At 34.4% G+C, this 14968-nt stretch overlaps 1 protein-coding gene across 1 annotated transcript; it reads right to left on the bottom strand.

Moving 5' to 3' along the window:
• Window positions 1–961: 961 nt before the first annotated feature.
• Window positions 962–2161, bottom strand: LOC129742988 (pickpocket protein 28-like). The gene is made up of 4 exons (XM_055734932.1): window positions 1898–2161; window positions 1672–1832; window positions 1442–1602; window positions 962–1215 (listed from the first exon to the last, which is right to left on the bottom strand). The coding sequence occupies exons 1-4, from the start codon at window positions 2159–2161 to the stop codon at window positions 962–964; spliced, it is 840 nt and encodes a 279-aa protein (XP_055590907.1).
• Window positions 2162–14968: the final 12807 nt, after the last annotated feature.

The raw sequence follows: 14968 nt of genomic DNA, 5'->3' as shown, positions 1-14968 counted from the left end.
AAACGCGAAGCAGGAAGGATTGGGTTGATGATTAATACGTCCAAGACGAAGTACATGCTGGCCTGCGGATCCGAGACCGACCGAACCCGCTTGTCCAGTAATAACAAGGTCACGATCGACGGCGACGAGTTGTAGATAGTCGAAGACTTTGTCTATCTCGGCTCACTGGTGACCGCAGACAATGACACCAGCCGTGAGATCTGGAGGCGAACTATCAGCGGAAGTCGTGCCTACTATGGACTCCACAAGCAACTGCGGTGGAGAAAACTTAGCCCTCGCACGAAGTGTATCCTGTATATGACGCTCATTAGACCGGTTGTTCTCTACGGGCACGAGACATGGATATTGCTCGAGGAGGACCTGCGTACATTATTCGAGTATTCGAGCGACGAGTGTTAAAAACCATCTTTGGCAGCGTACAGGAGAACGGAGTGTGGAGGCGAAGGATGAACCACGAGCTCGCGCGGCTCTACGGCTAACCCAGTATCCAGAAGGTGGTGAAGGCTGGCCGGATACGCTGGGCGGGACATGTTGCGAGAATGTCGGACGACTGTCTTGCAAAACAGGTGTTCGCTACGAATCCGGTAGGAACAAGACGAGCGGGGGCGCAACGAGCGAGGTGGTTAGACCAAGTGGAGCGTGATCTGGCGAACGTGGGGTGCCCGAGGAATTGGAGAACGGTTGCCATGGACCGAGTGAATTTTAGGAATTATGTTCGTCAAGTTATGTCGTGAGACGGAATACAATGTAAATAAAAATTCTGCACATTGTGCAGTAGAATTTTCTGGAGGAGGGATTTCTCTTCATCAGCAGATGGGAATGCTCACTCTTGCAGTGTGGTCAGTGCTAACAGTACGATTTATCTTTTTCTACACTGCTTGGGAGGAACAGTAGGAACAAAATGGCACTCAAAAAAACCATACATCTTAATCTATCTTCATTGATTTTTTGTTAACAAAAATCACTGTTGCCAAGGCGAAACTTGTCGTATAGCGAATGCACGTCCAGCATTCCTCAAAGGTTTGATCAAACAGTAGTAAATGATTTCCAAGAGGCTTATCAAATTGGCACCCATCATGAGTCCGAACAATCCTCCTAGTCTTCCCGCGGCATCACAGAAGCTGACCAGCTCCTGACGAATCGTTGGCAAAATCCATTTTTCCTTGATACTGATCGTCAGCATGGATACGTCTATATCAAAATAGCTGGAAAATTCTTGAGATAGTTAATATTGTTAAAATTAGTGTGTTTTATTTTCACCTCGTTTCCGTTTCACCTAAAGCTTTCAAATAAGATTTAAAATCCAAGGGCTGATTTGAAATTTCAACATCGTAGGACAGTGATGTACACGCTGGCAAACATCCACAAGGATGGTTGTTAGTATCTCCCACTTCCAGGGCATACATTTTTGTGTACGCTTTCGAATAGCAGTGAATCTCACTCGCGTCGCATTCTCGCATTTCCGGGCTTCTTGGCATGGAAAATTTAACGCAACCGCACATTTTATGCGTAAAGTTTACAATACATTCGTCGATGCAATTGCGCTGGTTATAGACTTTAAAGAAGCGCAGATATCGTTCATTGGAGAAAAAGCAATGGCGACTGGAACAAAAACAGAAATTCAACCAGTAAAACATCAGTATTTTCAAGAACCGTTTATGGTTTACAAACTCTTGGTAAGGCAGGGATCGTAGTGATTGTGATGTAGTTGAAATTTGTGGACTTATCGTCAACGACATACTATCGTGCAATCCCAATCGATAGAAAAAGTGATCAAGCGTCGGTGTTTCATCTGGAGCATGGACGACTATTTTGAATCCGTTTCTTGGGCCCTATAAAAGGCAAGCCACAGCAGTCTTAGAATGAATATAACTCGAACAAATAAATAAATATTTACATTACAAAAAAAGTTATCGTCAAACAAGCTGGCGTACAGAACCAGAGACAGTCCATACTCCAAACCTTTCCCAAATGGTCGTTCGGGAAACGCATCAATGTTGGAATCACTATTATAACCTGTTTCTCGAGACCAATCGTTCGATTTTTTAGATCTGTTGGTGAATTTGAAATTTTTATGTAAACTTTCCAATCGATATAAATTTTCCGCCGCAATTGAGTTGAAGGTGTAGCAAACTCCACTATCAGTTAACGTTTCTTCCATTTTTTCTCTACAAGAGACCATCTCGTTTTTCCATACACAAACGGAGACAACGTCGTCTATTGGAAGTGAAATATTTTTCAAAATATCTCCGCAGGGTATCGAAAGTTGATTTCGAAACGGAAGCCATTCAGGCATAAACGAGCAAATGTGAGACAAAGCTCTTAGATTTAAATACCTAGAAAAAAGTTCAATCATACACTCTCATACCGGAAAATGAATAAAAATCTTTAGTACTCCCAATCCTCAACATTCTCATTTTGATGTATTTTCCTGGCCGTTTCCGTAAGGTTCAAATCATAGGAATGATGTTTGATAAGAGGACAAATCGTAACCGCCGGAAATGGAACCTTCCATATTGGAATCAAATGTGGTTCATAGCTTATGTAAACCGAATTGGAAACCCATTTCAAGTAGGTAACGATGGCCCCCAAGATGCTTAGAGCCGTAGCTGTTGCAATCCAAAAGCCCCACCAAACTCGTTCTGATCGTCCGAAATTCTCCCCGATCAGGTACTTCATGGCTGGGATCCCAAGTAACAATTTAAGCTTTATTATGGTCAGCAAAATATCGTTTGGACTATCGCATTAATCTTCATAAAAAGCTAAAGCGCATTCTATAACATCACCTGGACTCTAATAAAGCCAAAATCAGGCTATTTGGCCCTACCCTAGAAACGTCATCAAGACATATAATTGTTGGTCATCAATATTGGTCACCAAAGCTTTTAAAAAGCTATTATAAAACATGTTAGAAATTTTTGTTTTTTTTCGGTTCTGTCAGCTCTCGGAGTTTTTTTTTTTTATTTTTTCCAGCAACCATAATGGTTGATGAATGATGATTGCATTATTCAGATATGATCTGGTAAAATTAATAGCTAAAAAAACCAATGTTTTAACCATATATTGAGCTTCTTTTCTACTGCCAGTCAAGATTTTAGGTAAAATGTATATGAAATAGTATCTTAAAATAAATGCGCCTCGTTAAATCTGATGGTCAATCATGATGGAATTGATGGAAAAAGGCCTGAAAAAATATTTTCCAATGCTTGCATTGTGAATCCATCAACATGGCGTCATTTTGTGCCCTTCGATTTTGCAATCAACATGGCGTGAGTCAATTCATAGTTTTATTATGGTTTAATGATGACCCCAAAAAAAGCTACGATTTGACGTTTCTCTCGCAAGCCAACCAATTACACGCTAAGGTTGAGTTTCTCATTTCTGAGTTGTTAATCATTAGTACAGTAAATGAGGACAGACTTTTTGAATGAAAAGGGATTGGTTTTGAATGACCCGTTGAATAAATCATGAGTTGAAGTCAAATTTCGTTGTCTGACGCCATCATGAAATCCAAGATGGCGGCTTCCGCTGAACTTTAAAATGTTGTAAATGACTTAAAATCGCATGAAACCCCAACAATATTGGTATTGGGTGAAAGGACTAAACGAGTAGAAGTCGAATTTCACTATCAGACGCCATCTTGTAATCTAAGATGGTGACATCCGCTCAACTTTTAGGGCTGTAAATGACAAAAAGTCGCATTAAACCACCACTATACGGGTATTGGGTGAAAGGGCTAAACTAGAAAAAGTCGATTTTTTTCTTTCCGACGCCATCTTGAAATCCAAGATGGCGGCTTCCGCTGAACTTTGAAATGCTGTTAGTCACTGAAAATCGAATGAAAGGCCCACAATATTGGTATTTGGTGAAAGGGCTAAACGAGAAGAAGTTGAATTTCGCTATAGGACGTCAATTTGAAATCCAAGATGGCGGCTTTCAATGAGCTTTGAAATGCTGTTAATCACTGAAAATCGCATGAAACTCCCACAATATGGGTATAAATTGAATAGGATCAACGAGTAGAATACAAATTTCGCTATCAGGCGTCATCTTGAAATCCAAGATTGCGGCTTCCACTGAACATTAAAATGATTGAAATCACTAAAAGTCACTTGAAATTCCCACAATATGGTCATTGGGTAAAATGGCTTATTCAGTTTAAGTGAAATTTCTCTATCAGACGCCAATCCAAGATGGCGACTTTCGGTGAACCTTAAAATGCTGTAAATAACTAAAAATCGAATGTAATCCGCTTTCGCTATCGCTATCAGGAGCATCTCGAAATCCAATATGGCGGCTTTCACTGAATTTTTAAATGCTGTAAATCACTGAAAATCGCATGGAACTCCCACAATATGGGCATTGGGTGAAAGGTTGTTGTCTAAATCGAACGATTTTTTTCCCACCTTTGTTTTTACTTAGTACTAAGTTTTTTATCATGTTTTTGATGCATTTAGCACTTATAGTGTTTTGTTGATAGTTTTGTTTTTTGCCATATTTGCTATTTATGTCATTATATTATGTCTATCATGCTATTATGTTTAAATTGTATTGGTCCTATTCTAGCGAAAACTATAAGATAATGTTGTTTCTGTTACTTGTTCGATTTAGGCACATGTACCAAAATCGGATGTTGTCAAAATTGAATGTTGCCAAAAACGATCGGGGTCTGTATTGTAGTTGTTTTATGCGATTTTCAGCCACTTACAGCATTTCAGAGTAAACCGAAAAGAGAATATCGACTACTACTCGTTTAGCCCTTACACCCAATACCAATATGGGGTTTCATACGATTTTAAGTCATTTACAACATTTTTTAGTTCAGCGGAAACCGCCATCTTGAATTTAGATGGCGTCAAATAACAAAATTCGACTTATACTGGTTCATCACTTTCAACTTATACCCATATTGGAGGGGTTTGAGGCGATTTTCAGTCATTTACAGTATTTTTAAGTTGAGTGGTAGCCGCCATCTTGGAATTTAAGATGGCGACGGACAAAGAAATTCGACTTCTACTCGTTTATTACTTTCACCTAATAACAATATTAAGAATGTTTCATGATGTATTCAGTGATTTACAGCTTTGAAAATAACAGCCGTCATCTTGTATTAATGATTGCGTTTAGCATTAAATTTTGTTCCTCCTATTTGAACCCTTTCACACAATACCCATATTGTAAAGTTATTCATTCCACTTCCGCTAATTCGAAGTATTAATATATTTTTATAATTTTTTTAATTCTAACTCAAAATCAACACACATAACTTATCAAAAATGTGTAAAAATGGGAATTCCAATTCAAATATGTGCAATCTAGCCTGAGCGTGTCCTGTTTTGACATCTTGATCGAGAACTGTCACTAAGTTTTATGGCGGTTTAATAATCAGGCACTGAGTGCTATTATAGAACATGCAGAAAAAAGCTTGAAGCAAACTTCTAAGTTTGTGTTTTATTATAGTTTAAACATAGCATTCCTAACTCTTTCTAGATAACTAAAACAGTATGTTTAATGAAAGATTTATGAGCGTTTTCAAAACTATCTGAAAACAGATTGTCGATTCAAGAATTTAAGCATTTTGCATGACATTAATAAAACCGTCATAAAACGAGCTGCACAAAAAATGCCATAATAAAACCATTATAAAACATCCATATGCTAGTTAGCTTGATCTGTGTTACTTGGGAACTTTGGTTTCCTTCGGCCGATTTCTTTTGAAAACAGTCCAAGCTATGACAAATATTTCATCAGAAGACTGCATTTCGATTTGACTTATGATAAAAAAGTTATTATACTTTAAAATTGGGGAAACTTTTTTAAGGGTGATATTCATCACTGGTTATGCTGCGTCGAAAGGTTCGGAGCAATGTAACTCATTAATAGTGATGAATATCACCCTTAAAAAAGATAACTATTTTTTTAAGCTTAATAACTTTTCTGTCTTAACTTAAATCGAAATGTAGTATTCGGATGAAGTATTTGTCATAGTTTAGGCTTGAAGAAAAACCGTTAAAAAAAAACGGCCGAAGGGGAACAAAGTTATTCATAAAAACTGGATTTTCATGTTCCTCCCGAACAAAATGTCTCAAATTTTCATACAAATTTTGGGCTCGTTGAGCGACCCCTTCCCGTGATCCGATCTAACCCAAATTTGGCATGAGACCTTGTACTGCGCCTAGGATCAATTTAAGCCTACATGTTTTATGAAAGCTTTATAAAAGCATATTTATTTAATCGAAGAAAAAAAATTTGACTTGATGACGTTTCTAGACAAGAGCCAAATAGCCAGATTTTTATAAGAGTACTAGTGATGCATGGAATTGGCCTCAGTTTTTATGAAGATTAATGCTATAATCCTAAAAAAGTTCTGCTGACCATAATAAAGCTTAGATTGTTACTTCGGATGACTTCTGAAGTAACTCAATTTTTGAATGATAATTTCAAAATATTCATAGATAAAGAACACAATATAAGATAAGTGATTTTATAATAATCCCTTAGATTTTTCCAAGAACAACGGATTTTAAGGCGGTATTTCTACTCATTGATAATTTTCGTAAAGCTCATATTTATGCTATAGATTCAATATCAATATTAGCTCTTCATACTGTTTTGTTATTTATTGTTACAAAGTAGCGACACGCAAAAAGAAAATTTGCATTTTTTTGCGTTTAGATAAATGATATATCACCGTACTCATAATCATCGTTCAATCGTTTATCGTCCTAACAAATGGTCAAAAACTGTCACAAATGCTTGAGATAATTGACAACATTTCAGAAAAATATCCGACCCATTCAACATTCTAAGAACATTGTGTTTCTGCTTTTGGTGAAGATTCAACGTGGTTTGAAACGTTCCGTTCATTCATCCCTCCTAGTTATGAAAGGAAGTCGTATTATCGGCTCAATGAGAAAACAGTGGTCGGAATATTGCAGAGGAAATTCCATATGGAATTTCCTCTGCAATTCATTATTATTCATTATTCATAAATAAAACTGGTTTTCATGTTTCTCCCAAGCAAAATGTCTCAAAATCCCATACAAATTACTTTTGATTCGTTGAGCGACCCCTTGCCGTGATCTGATATGGCCCAAATTTGGCATGAGACAAGGTCGTGCGAACGTGGAGGGGCGGGGGTTTAACCCCCCCCCCCCCCATGGAAATTTTTTCCAAGTAAAATTTTCAGTTCAAGAAAGGAATTTACATTTCATTTTAAGACGTAAATTTCTGTAAATTTCAGATTTCATTTGAATAGACCATCTGTATTGACACTCAAATCTTGACACAAATATGGGTTGTTTTTAGAAGGGGTTTTTATTAAGAAGTGTAACCAACCAAATTCAGAATTTGAAGCTTACAAAATTCATTCATCGAATACATATTTTACATGTCAACAAATAGGTAGAAATGTGACAGGCGTTTAATACTTACGATAGTCATCAGAATTAGGCAAAAAATTTTAATTTTAATTTTCCTATTTATCACTTTGATTATAAAAAAAATGTCATTACATTTTCTCTGCTAATTAAAAATTTTCTTCAAGAAACAAACATTAACTTCGATTTTGTTTTGTGTTTCTTGTTCTTCTTATGCTCAATGCCATAGTCAAAAGGTTTTTTTTTAATTACACAAGGCCACAAAAATCACATATTTCCGAAGAGGAAAAAACTTTAAAGCTAATTTTTCATTAATTTTTTTAAATCCAAATATGCAGTTATTGTTTTTTTTATTCTATCGGCTTTTTTTTAATATTACTGCGTGAAATGATAACAGAAAAATCGGAATTTTTTAGACAATTTGAACTTTACAGAAATAAAAGATTTAATTTTAATAATCAAGCTTTTTAAGACGGCAAGTTATTTTGACTTCTGCGAAAAAAGTAAGACAAGTTTTCTGTTCAATAAGGAAGTTTCAACAAATTTAAAAAAAAAGTTTCGGCAAAATTTAAATTTTGGATATTTTTAAAGTGAACATTAAATTATTAAGCAGGCTTCAACAAATAAGTTTAATTAGAAGCTTGGTTTTGTTATGATATTTGTCGAATTTCAAAACAGTTTAAATTATTATTTTAGATTATTCATCATCATCTTAATCAAATTTTTTTCCTTCTTAGTCAAATGAAGTAATCGAATTCAAAGCCAGGTTTCGTTCATTAGTTATCAATTATTTATTTCACTCAACATTAATTCATTTTTAAACTTATAAACTCTCTTTCACCAAAACTGTAGGAGATTGACAAAATCTGTGTAAAAATATAGAAAATTCAGGAAATTTCAGGAAATTCGAAATTAATAAAAGGAATCTTTTTAAATAACTTCATCGAATTTTATTGTACAGTTTTAAGAAATTTTCGAAAAAATTGTGAGAGAACGATTTTAATTATTTGAGATATTTATTAATAAGTTTGTCTTTTTTTTTTTCATAATTCATTTATTTGAAACGGCTCGGGACCTTTTAGTTTTAAGGAGCCAAAATCAGTTTATTAGTTTTTAACAATGGTTGCCTTAATCTACTTAACATTATTGTTTTAAGAAAAAGGAAGAAATAAAAGGTTTATAGACGAAGATCGATAGCTTTTAGAAAAAGATAAATTTCAGACATATAGTCAAAGTCCATCGCAGCTAACACATCTCTTACTGGAACGTGGGTTTGTTTTCCTCGGGTCCGTAGGGAACATTCTAAGCTTGCTCTAAGTTTGTCTTTGTTTTTTTCAATTCTGAATTTTTGTTTTCTGAAAACAAAATATTCATCAATTTTCATTAAGAAAAACTGATTTTCGAGCTATTGTCCTTGTCAGGATTCAGTATTTTAATTAGCAGCGGAAAAGTATTTAGTGCTAGAAATATGAAACTATGCATAAATGCATAACAATTTTTAAGTTTATAAACCTTTCACTTATTCTTATTTCATGAATCATCTTTTTTGAATCGATCATGATTTTTAAGTTAATCTATGAAAAGTTTAAAAAAGGATAACAAGTAGCAACTTTCAAGCTAAATTTCAATGTTTTTGAAGTGCTTTATTTTTTGAATTTTTTCTACAAAACATGGAGTTACATAATTTAGAAATTTTTTTAATGGCCCACCGGATTTTTTGTGCATTTTTGGTGAAGTTATTATTTTTAGCTAAATTTAAATTTCGAAACCCTTGAAAAAGTAGATAAAAATGTTCAAAAATGCATTTTAAATTTTTTGCCGAAAGCTGAAAACCAGTCCCTGTATGAGGCATAATGAGAACCCCCACTGGGGTAGTATAAGCACCATTTTTCGGGGAAAGATGAGCGTTTTCTGCCGAGGAATCAAGCAGCGAATTCGACTCGATGAAGTCAACTGAATAATAGAGCTACAGCTTAACTTGTTTCATCTGTCGATTTGGCCTACTGGTAAGGTGTCGGAGAGGTAATCAGTAGACTCGAGTTCGATTTCTGGTCAAGGCCTTTTTTTTTATTTATCATTTATTCATGATCGATGAATTTTGCACTAAACGGTGAGGCATAGATTCATCAAACAAAGCAGTAACAAAATACAGGTCTGTTTGTAAAATTCAAACAATTAACACATGCTCATACATTATGTTTCTGGTGTTTTGTTTGACGGGTGATGCTACTAGCCGTATAACGTAACAATAAAATAAATCAATTATGAATGGTATGTTAAAAAAAATCCCCTCGAACAGGAATCGAACTCGAGTCTACTGATTACCTCTCCGACACCTTACCAATAGGCCAAATCGACAGATGAAACAAGTCAAGCTGTAGCTCTTTTATTCAGTTCACTTCATTAAATGAATTCGCTGCTAGATTATAAGGCAGAAAACGCTCATCTTGCCCTGATTAATAGTGCTCTGTTCGCCCTAGGTCAACAAATTTAAGTGAAACGCGTTTTCAAATGGATTAAAGTGAAAAATAAGTAAAATTATGATGGTAAAAATTGAGAAACAATGTGAAAATCATGCTGCAGTGCGTACATTTCAGATCAAGATGATTTAAAGGTCATAAAAGCTGGTTATTATTTAATTTTTCTGTAAAGATGATAAGGATATTTCTTTTTTGGTGAAAAATTAATACTATAGGTAGTACGAAACAAATACTCATGAAAATTAGTTTAAGAAAATACGTAATTTTGTAGAAAAAAGGAGTGCTCATTATGCCCTGAGTGCTCGTTATGCCCTTATCTCCACTACATTTATTCTTATCGATTCATAAAAAAAAACATTTATTTACAGTAGATAAGTAATTTTATTCGAACCCCAAGAATTCAGCGATTAATGCGGACTGATTTGCGATTCTTTTGAAATTTAAATGCGGATGCAACAAAGTTGTTTTTACTTTTCAGATGAATTTAGTTGTGTTTAATCAATTTGAGAGCCCGTTTCTCTCAAAGCCACCATTCAAAATCCATTCAAAACAGGTTATGCTATCTCGAAAAGAGGTAAACAAGTTAAAGCGTATTTACGTTCTTCTCGTTGACAATCTGTCATCCACGGTTCCAATTATAGCAGTTTTTTTTTACTTGGCTTGAACGCTACTATAAAAAGCGCATTGAGCCCGATATTAAAACAGGTACGAAAGCCCTTATAAAAACAGGAGAGTTTGTTTTTTATTGAAGCTTTAGCAATACGTTGGCAACTTTTTTGTACAACACTCTTAACCTTCCCATGCCGTTCGCAAAATATCCGTTTCGGGGAAATTTGAGTTGTAGTTTGATTCCGTTCTCCTGGCTGTAAATGTTAACCGATTTTGATGATATTATATTCATTGTGTAGGTAATTTGTTCTTATTACTCAAAATTTTAAAATAAAGTCGATATGTATTACCAAGTTATCAGAAACTGGTTCAGAAAGTAAAAAGTCTGAAAAATCAATTTTATTTTTAAAATGCTCATAACTTTTAACAGCTTTTCTGTATTTAAGTGTTTCATTGATGTTTGAAATCGTCAAGAATCCATCTATCCGACAGTGCATAGATATGTTGAGGTCCAATGAAAGTTTTGACCGCTATCTCAGATCTTCCGGTAGAAAAAAAACTAGCTTCAAAAAAACGTTATCCAATTTTTGCTTTGCTTAGCTGTATTTCATTTCCCAATGAACCGATTTTCAAAACTCAAATTTCAATTTTTTGACGTTAATTTGATCATTTTTTTCATAGAACATACTTGGTCTGTCAAAATTCCTAGTTCTTCAGTATATTGGAATGATTATTATTATTATTATTATTAATATTTATTAAAGACCCTTTAACAATTGTCATTCGGGTCAAAAGATATTGGAATGATGATAAAGAGATTTTAAATGTGCGCTTCGGGTCATATTGACCCGAACGGCATGGGAAGGTTAAGATAGTGCTTTATTAAAGTTTTAGCGGAACTTTCAGGGCTCTTTTAAAACACACGATAAATAAAACTTTTCCTATGTTACAAAAAAAAACAGTTTCTTAAATTGAATGCTATGAAAAAGTCTTCATAAAACAATAATAAAACTCAAAAATGCCTGTTGGCTTAATCTGTGTTACTTGGGATACCTTGTAGGTTATTTTGTGATACTTTGTAGGTTAAGTATTTAATTATCAAGGGAATTTTTCGTGTTTTCATAAAATTATGTATGCAACACGATTTTTGAAGCACATGATGTATGGGCTTGTGATATACACTGCCGACCAAAAGTTTGGGAAATTTAAGAATGTACTTTTAATAAATAAAATAGACACTTAAGTTATCGTCCAAAAGTTTGGGGTCACCCCTCAGTAGGCCAAAAGTTTGGGATCATTCTTTTAAAACCATGCAAATTTATCTCATTTATATCTTTCTCATCTAACAACGTATTGCAGATCTTAAGGGTGCATTTGAAAGCGTAGGAATTCTTGTTTTTCCATGAATTCATTAAAAAATTATCTTTAAATCCATAACCATAAAAAAATTCAAAATCATAAGTGTGAATTTTCAAAAAAAAACAATTAATTTCAGGTAAATTTTTTATGATTATCACTTAAAAATATAATTTTTGTATGAATTTATAAAAAAAATAACAATTCCTAGGCTTTCAAATGCACACTTCAGATCTTCAATACGATGTTAGATGAGAAAGATATGAATGAGATAATTTTGCATGTTTTCAAAAGAATGCTCCCAAACTTTTGGCCGATACACCATACTGAGTGGTGATCCCAAACTTTTGGACGATAACTTAAGTGTCTATTTTATTAGATAAAAGTACATTCTTAAATTTTTGCACAAATTTTTTTGATTGTGTTTTGAGAAGTATAGAATACGGATTCTAATGCAACTCAAATTTTGGAATTTGGTCCACCCTATCCTGAGATGATCGCTTTGAATATTGAGAGCGATTTTTTGAAAATGTCCTAACTTTAGGTTAAGTTAGTGGTGCAAAACTAAAACATTATTCATGGTCAAAATACCTCCAAAATAGCTATTCCTCATTAAATTTCAAATGAGATCAGAAGATTTGCAATATGTACTAAGACGGCTTAGATATGAACGATCAAAATTTGCTTGTTTTTAAGCAGGTGATCTCAAACTTTTGGCCGGCAGTGTAGGTCAGATGGCAAGTCTGTTGTCTCCTGAGCCGATGTCCGCGAGTTCGAGCCCAAGAGTAAATATCGAACACAGTTGTACCGGATATGTTTTTCAATAACGATCCGCCAACTGCAACGTTGATAAAGTCGCGAATGCCATAAAGATAGTAAAACGACTATAATCGAAACGAAAAAAACAACCACATGATATAATTTTAGTTTCAATTTAAACGCATTTTCATTTTTTTTTTTTATTATAATGGTTAAACATCTTTGTGTCATTCGAGACTTTTCATCAACGGGTCTGCTGGCGGTCAGGCATTGAAAACCTATCTGGTACATCTTTGTTTAATGTTTACTCTTGGGCTTGAACTCTGAACATTAGCTTGTGAGGCGAATATTCTGCAAACTGAGCTAATGCAAACGCATGAAACCCTACTATAGATCTTCTAATGAAGAGTTGTTGAAAATGCAATCGAAATTTTGTTGAATAATGAATGCACTTCTTATCCACTCATTATTTGTAGGACAAGGTTTCAAACTGTTTTTCTCGCCGTTATCGATTAACGAGTTCCATATAACATGTCATGTGTGTTCCCTTTCAAGGGGAACATTTATTTTGCGTGTTAGTAGATCGTTAGGTAGACAGCTGAGTTTTCTAGATCATTGCAAATTTTTATTGATCTAGAAGAACAGGAGAACAGCCTGTTTGGCGTTTATATTTCAATGCCTGATTTTGAAATATTTTGGCCATAAAAAATCGAATCATTTGTCAGATTTTGTCTACAACCTCTAGTTTTAGTGATATGGTCTTTGGATATTTTAAAATAAACCATTTTTGAGAGAAATCATTCGAAGCCCTCAGATTTAAAAATGTTTTGCAATTTTTTTTTTTCAATTCAACTCAAACTGTTGCAAACAATTAAGTTTTTAGGATAACATGACTAAATATTCAAAAATTGAATTCAAAATCAATGGGCAGCTTTTTATTTTATTTTAAAATATTATTCTTACCTTCTATTCACAAAAAGTTGACAAAAAAGGATTGCTGTTAAAGTTTTAACATTAATTTTAAAATTGAAAACAAGAGAATAATTCCTTAATAAAAATATTGAAACAAATTACAGCCCACATTAAAAATTTAAATTTGAATTCTTAATAATAGTATTTTAGAATAAAATTTAGATTTGGTAAAAAAGCATACAGCCCGAAAGTATAAAATTTCCTGATATTTTTTTTTAATTGGAAAATGTGGAACTTCTATCATCTACCAAATCGAAAATAATCTCAATTTTACGATTTGCAGCAAGATTGAAGAGGTTAATTTCATTTGAAACTTTGATTTTTAACTTAAAATCATTCATAACCTAATGGAATCGGAAAAAAAATCTCAAGATAAGGGTGAAAAAAAAACACAATTCTTTTGGGGACTGCATTAGTTTCTCATAAATATTAACTCATATTCAAAATCTGTAAAAAAAAAGAGGAGATAAGGGCATATCGAGCATCCTAGGCAAATGAACTCCTCTCTTTCTAAAGGAGAGTGCACCCATAGAAGTGGTTGCAAAAATCCTATGCCAATTAACTTGATAATTTAGCAAACCTATGTGCCAAAAATGTAAGTGTAACTGCCAAAGATGATATGATTGGAAAAGCACTACTCAAATACAGACTCGAGCTCCCAAGCAAAATGTTGCATGACCACTACACTCAAGCGAACACAAGATAAAATTTTTATGAGATTAAGTTTATTGTCAAGTCCTTCTGCCACCGGTGATTATAAAAAATTGTGTTTTATTTTATCCTACTTTGTCTTTGATGGGAAAAGGATGCGAATAGGAGGGGAATGGGGCGAGAATGGGAAACTTGAAACTGTTTTGTATTGCCGGCCGGTTTACGAACATTTCAGACATATGCAATGCGATTGCCCTGGGAGGACAATGCCAGTTATTAGAAAGTTAGTTAATGCCGATCCGGCATAGAACCTTATACCGATAATTCCACCTCCAAGGAAGCTCATTATTGGAGTAGAATCTGATTTGTGGGTGTATTGTTAAACAAGCGTCTCCCTCAAGGTGCCCATTATGTCCTTATTTCCCCTTAGCTATTTCTAAAGGTTGGGATATTATCATTTCCCAATGAAATGAAACAAATGTAGGTTCAATCATGCCAGGGTTGCACCTGTCTAACCGAAGCTGCTGGTATGTCATTTCTGAAAGGTCTTATTAAACAAAAATATACAATTTCCAGAAGACTTATTAAGCTGGCCCCCATCATGAGCCCAAACAGTCCTCCCAATCTGCCCACCAAATCACTGATACCCAGAAGTTCCTGACGAATCATTGGCAGTATCCATTTGTCCTTGATACTGACGAAGAGAATGGATACGTCTGTGTCATTGGGCCTAGAAAAATATTTCACTGTATTAATCTTAAA

Source organism: Uranotaenia lowii, chromosome 2 (assembly GCF_029784155.1).
Source record: "Uranotaenia lowii strain MFRU-FL chromosome 2, ASM2978415v1, whole genome shotgun sequence".
Taxonomy (NCBI): Eukaryota; Metazoa; Arthropoda; class Insecta; order Diptera; family Culicidae; genus Uranotaenia; species Uranotaenia lowii.
This window is presented reverse-complemented; position numbering and strand designations above follow the sequence as displayed.

Excerpts from the sequence above, each read along its gene's own strand:
- LOC129742988 (XM_055734932.1), bottom strand. The coding sequence starts at position 2,161 with ATGGAAGAAACGTTAACTGATAGTGGAGTTTGCTACACCTTCAACTCA. Across the intron at positions 1,603-1,671 it reads CGATCCCTGCCTTACCAAGA|TCGCCATTGCTTTTTCTCCA; the intron begins GTTTGTAAACCA and ends TTTTTGTTCCAG. Across the intron at positions 1,216-1,441 it reads AATGCGAGAATGCGACGCGA|AATTTTCCAGCTATTTTGAT; the intron begins GTGAGATTCACT and ends AACTATCTCAAG.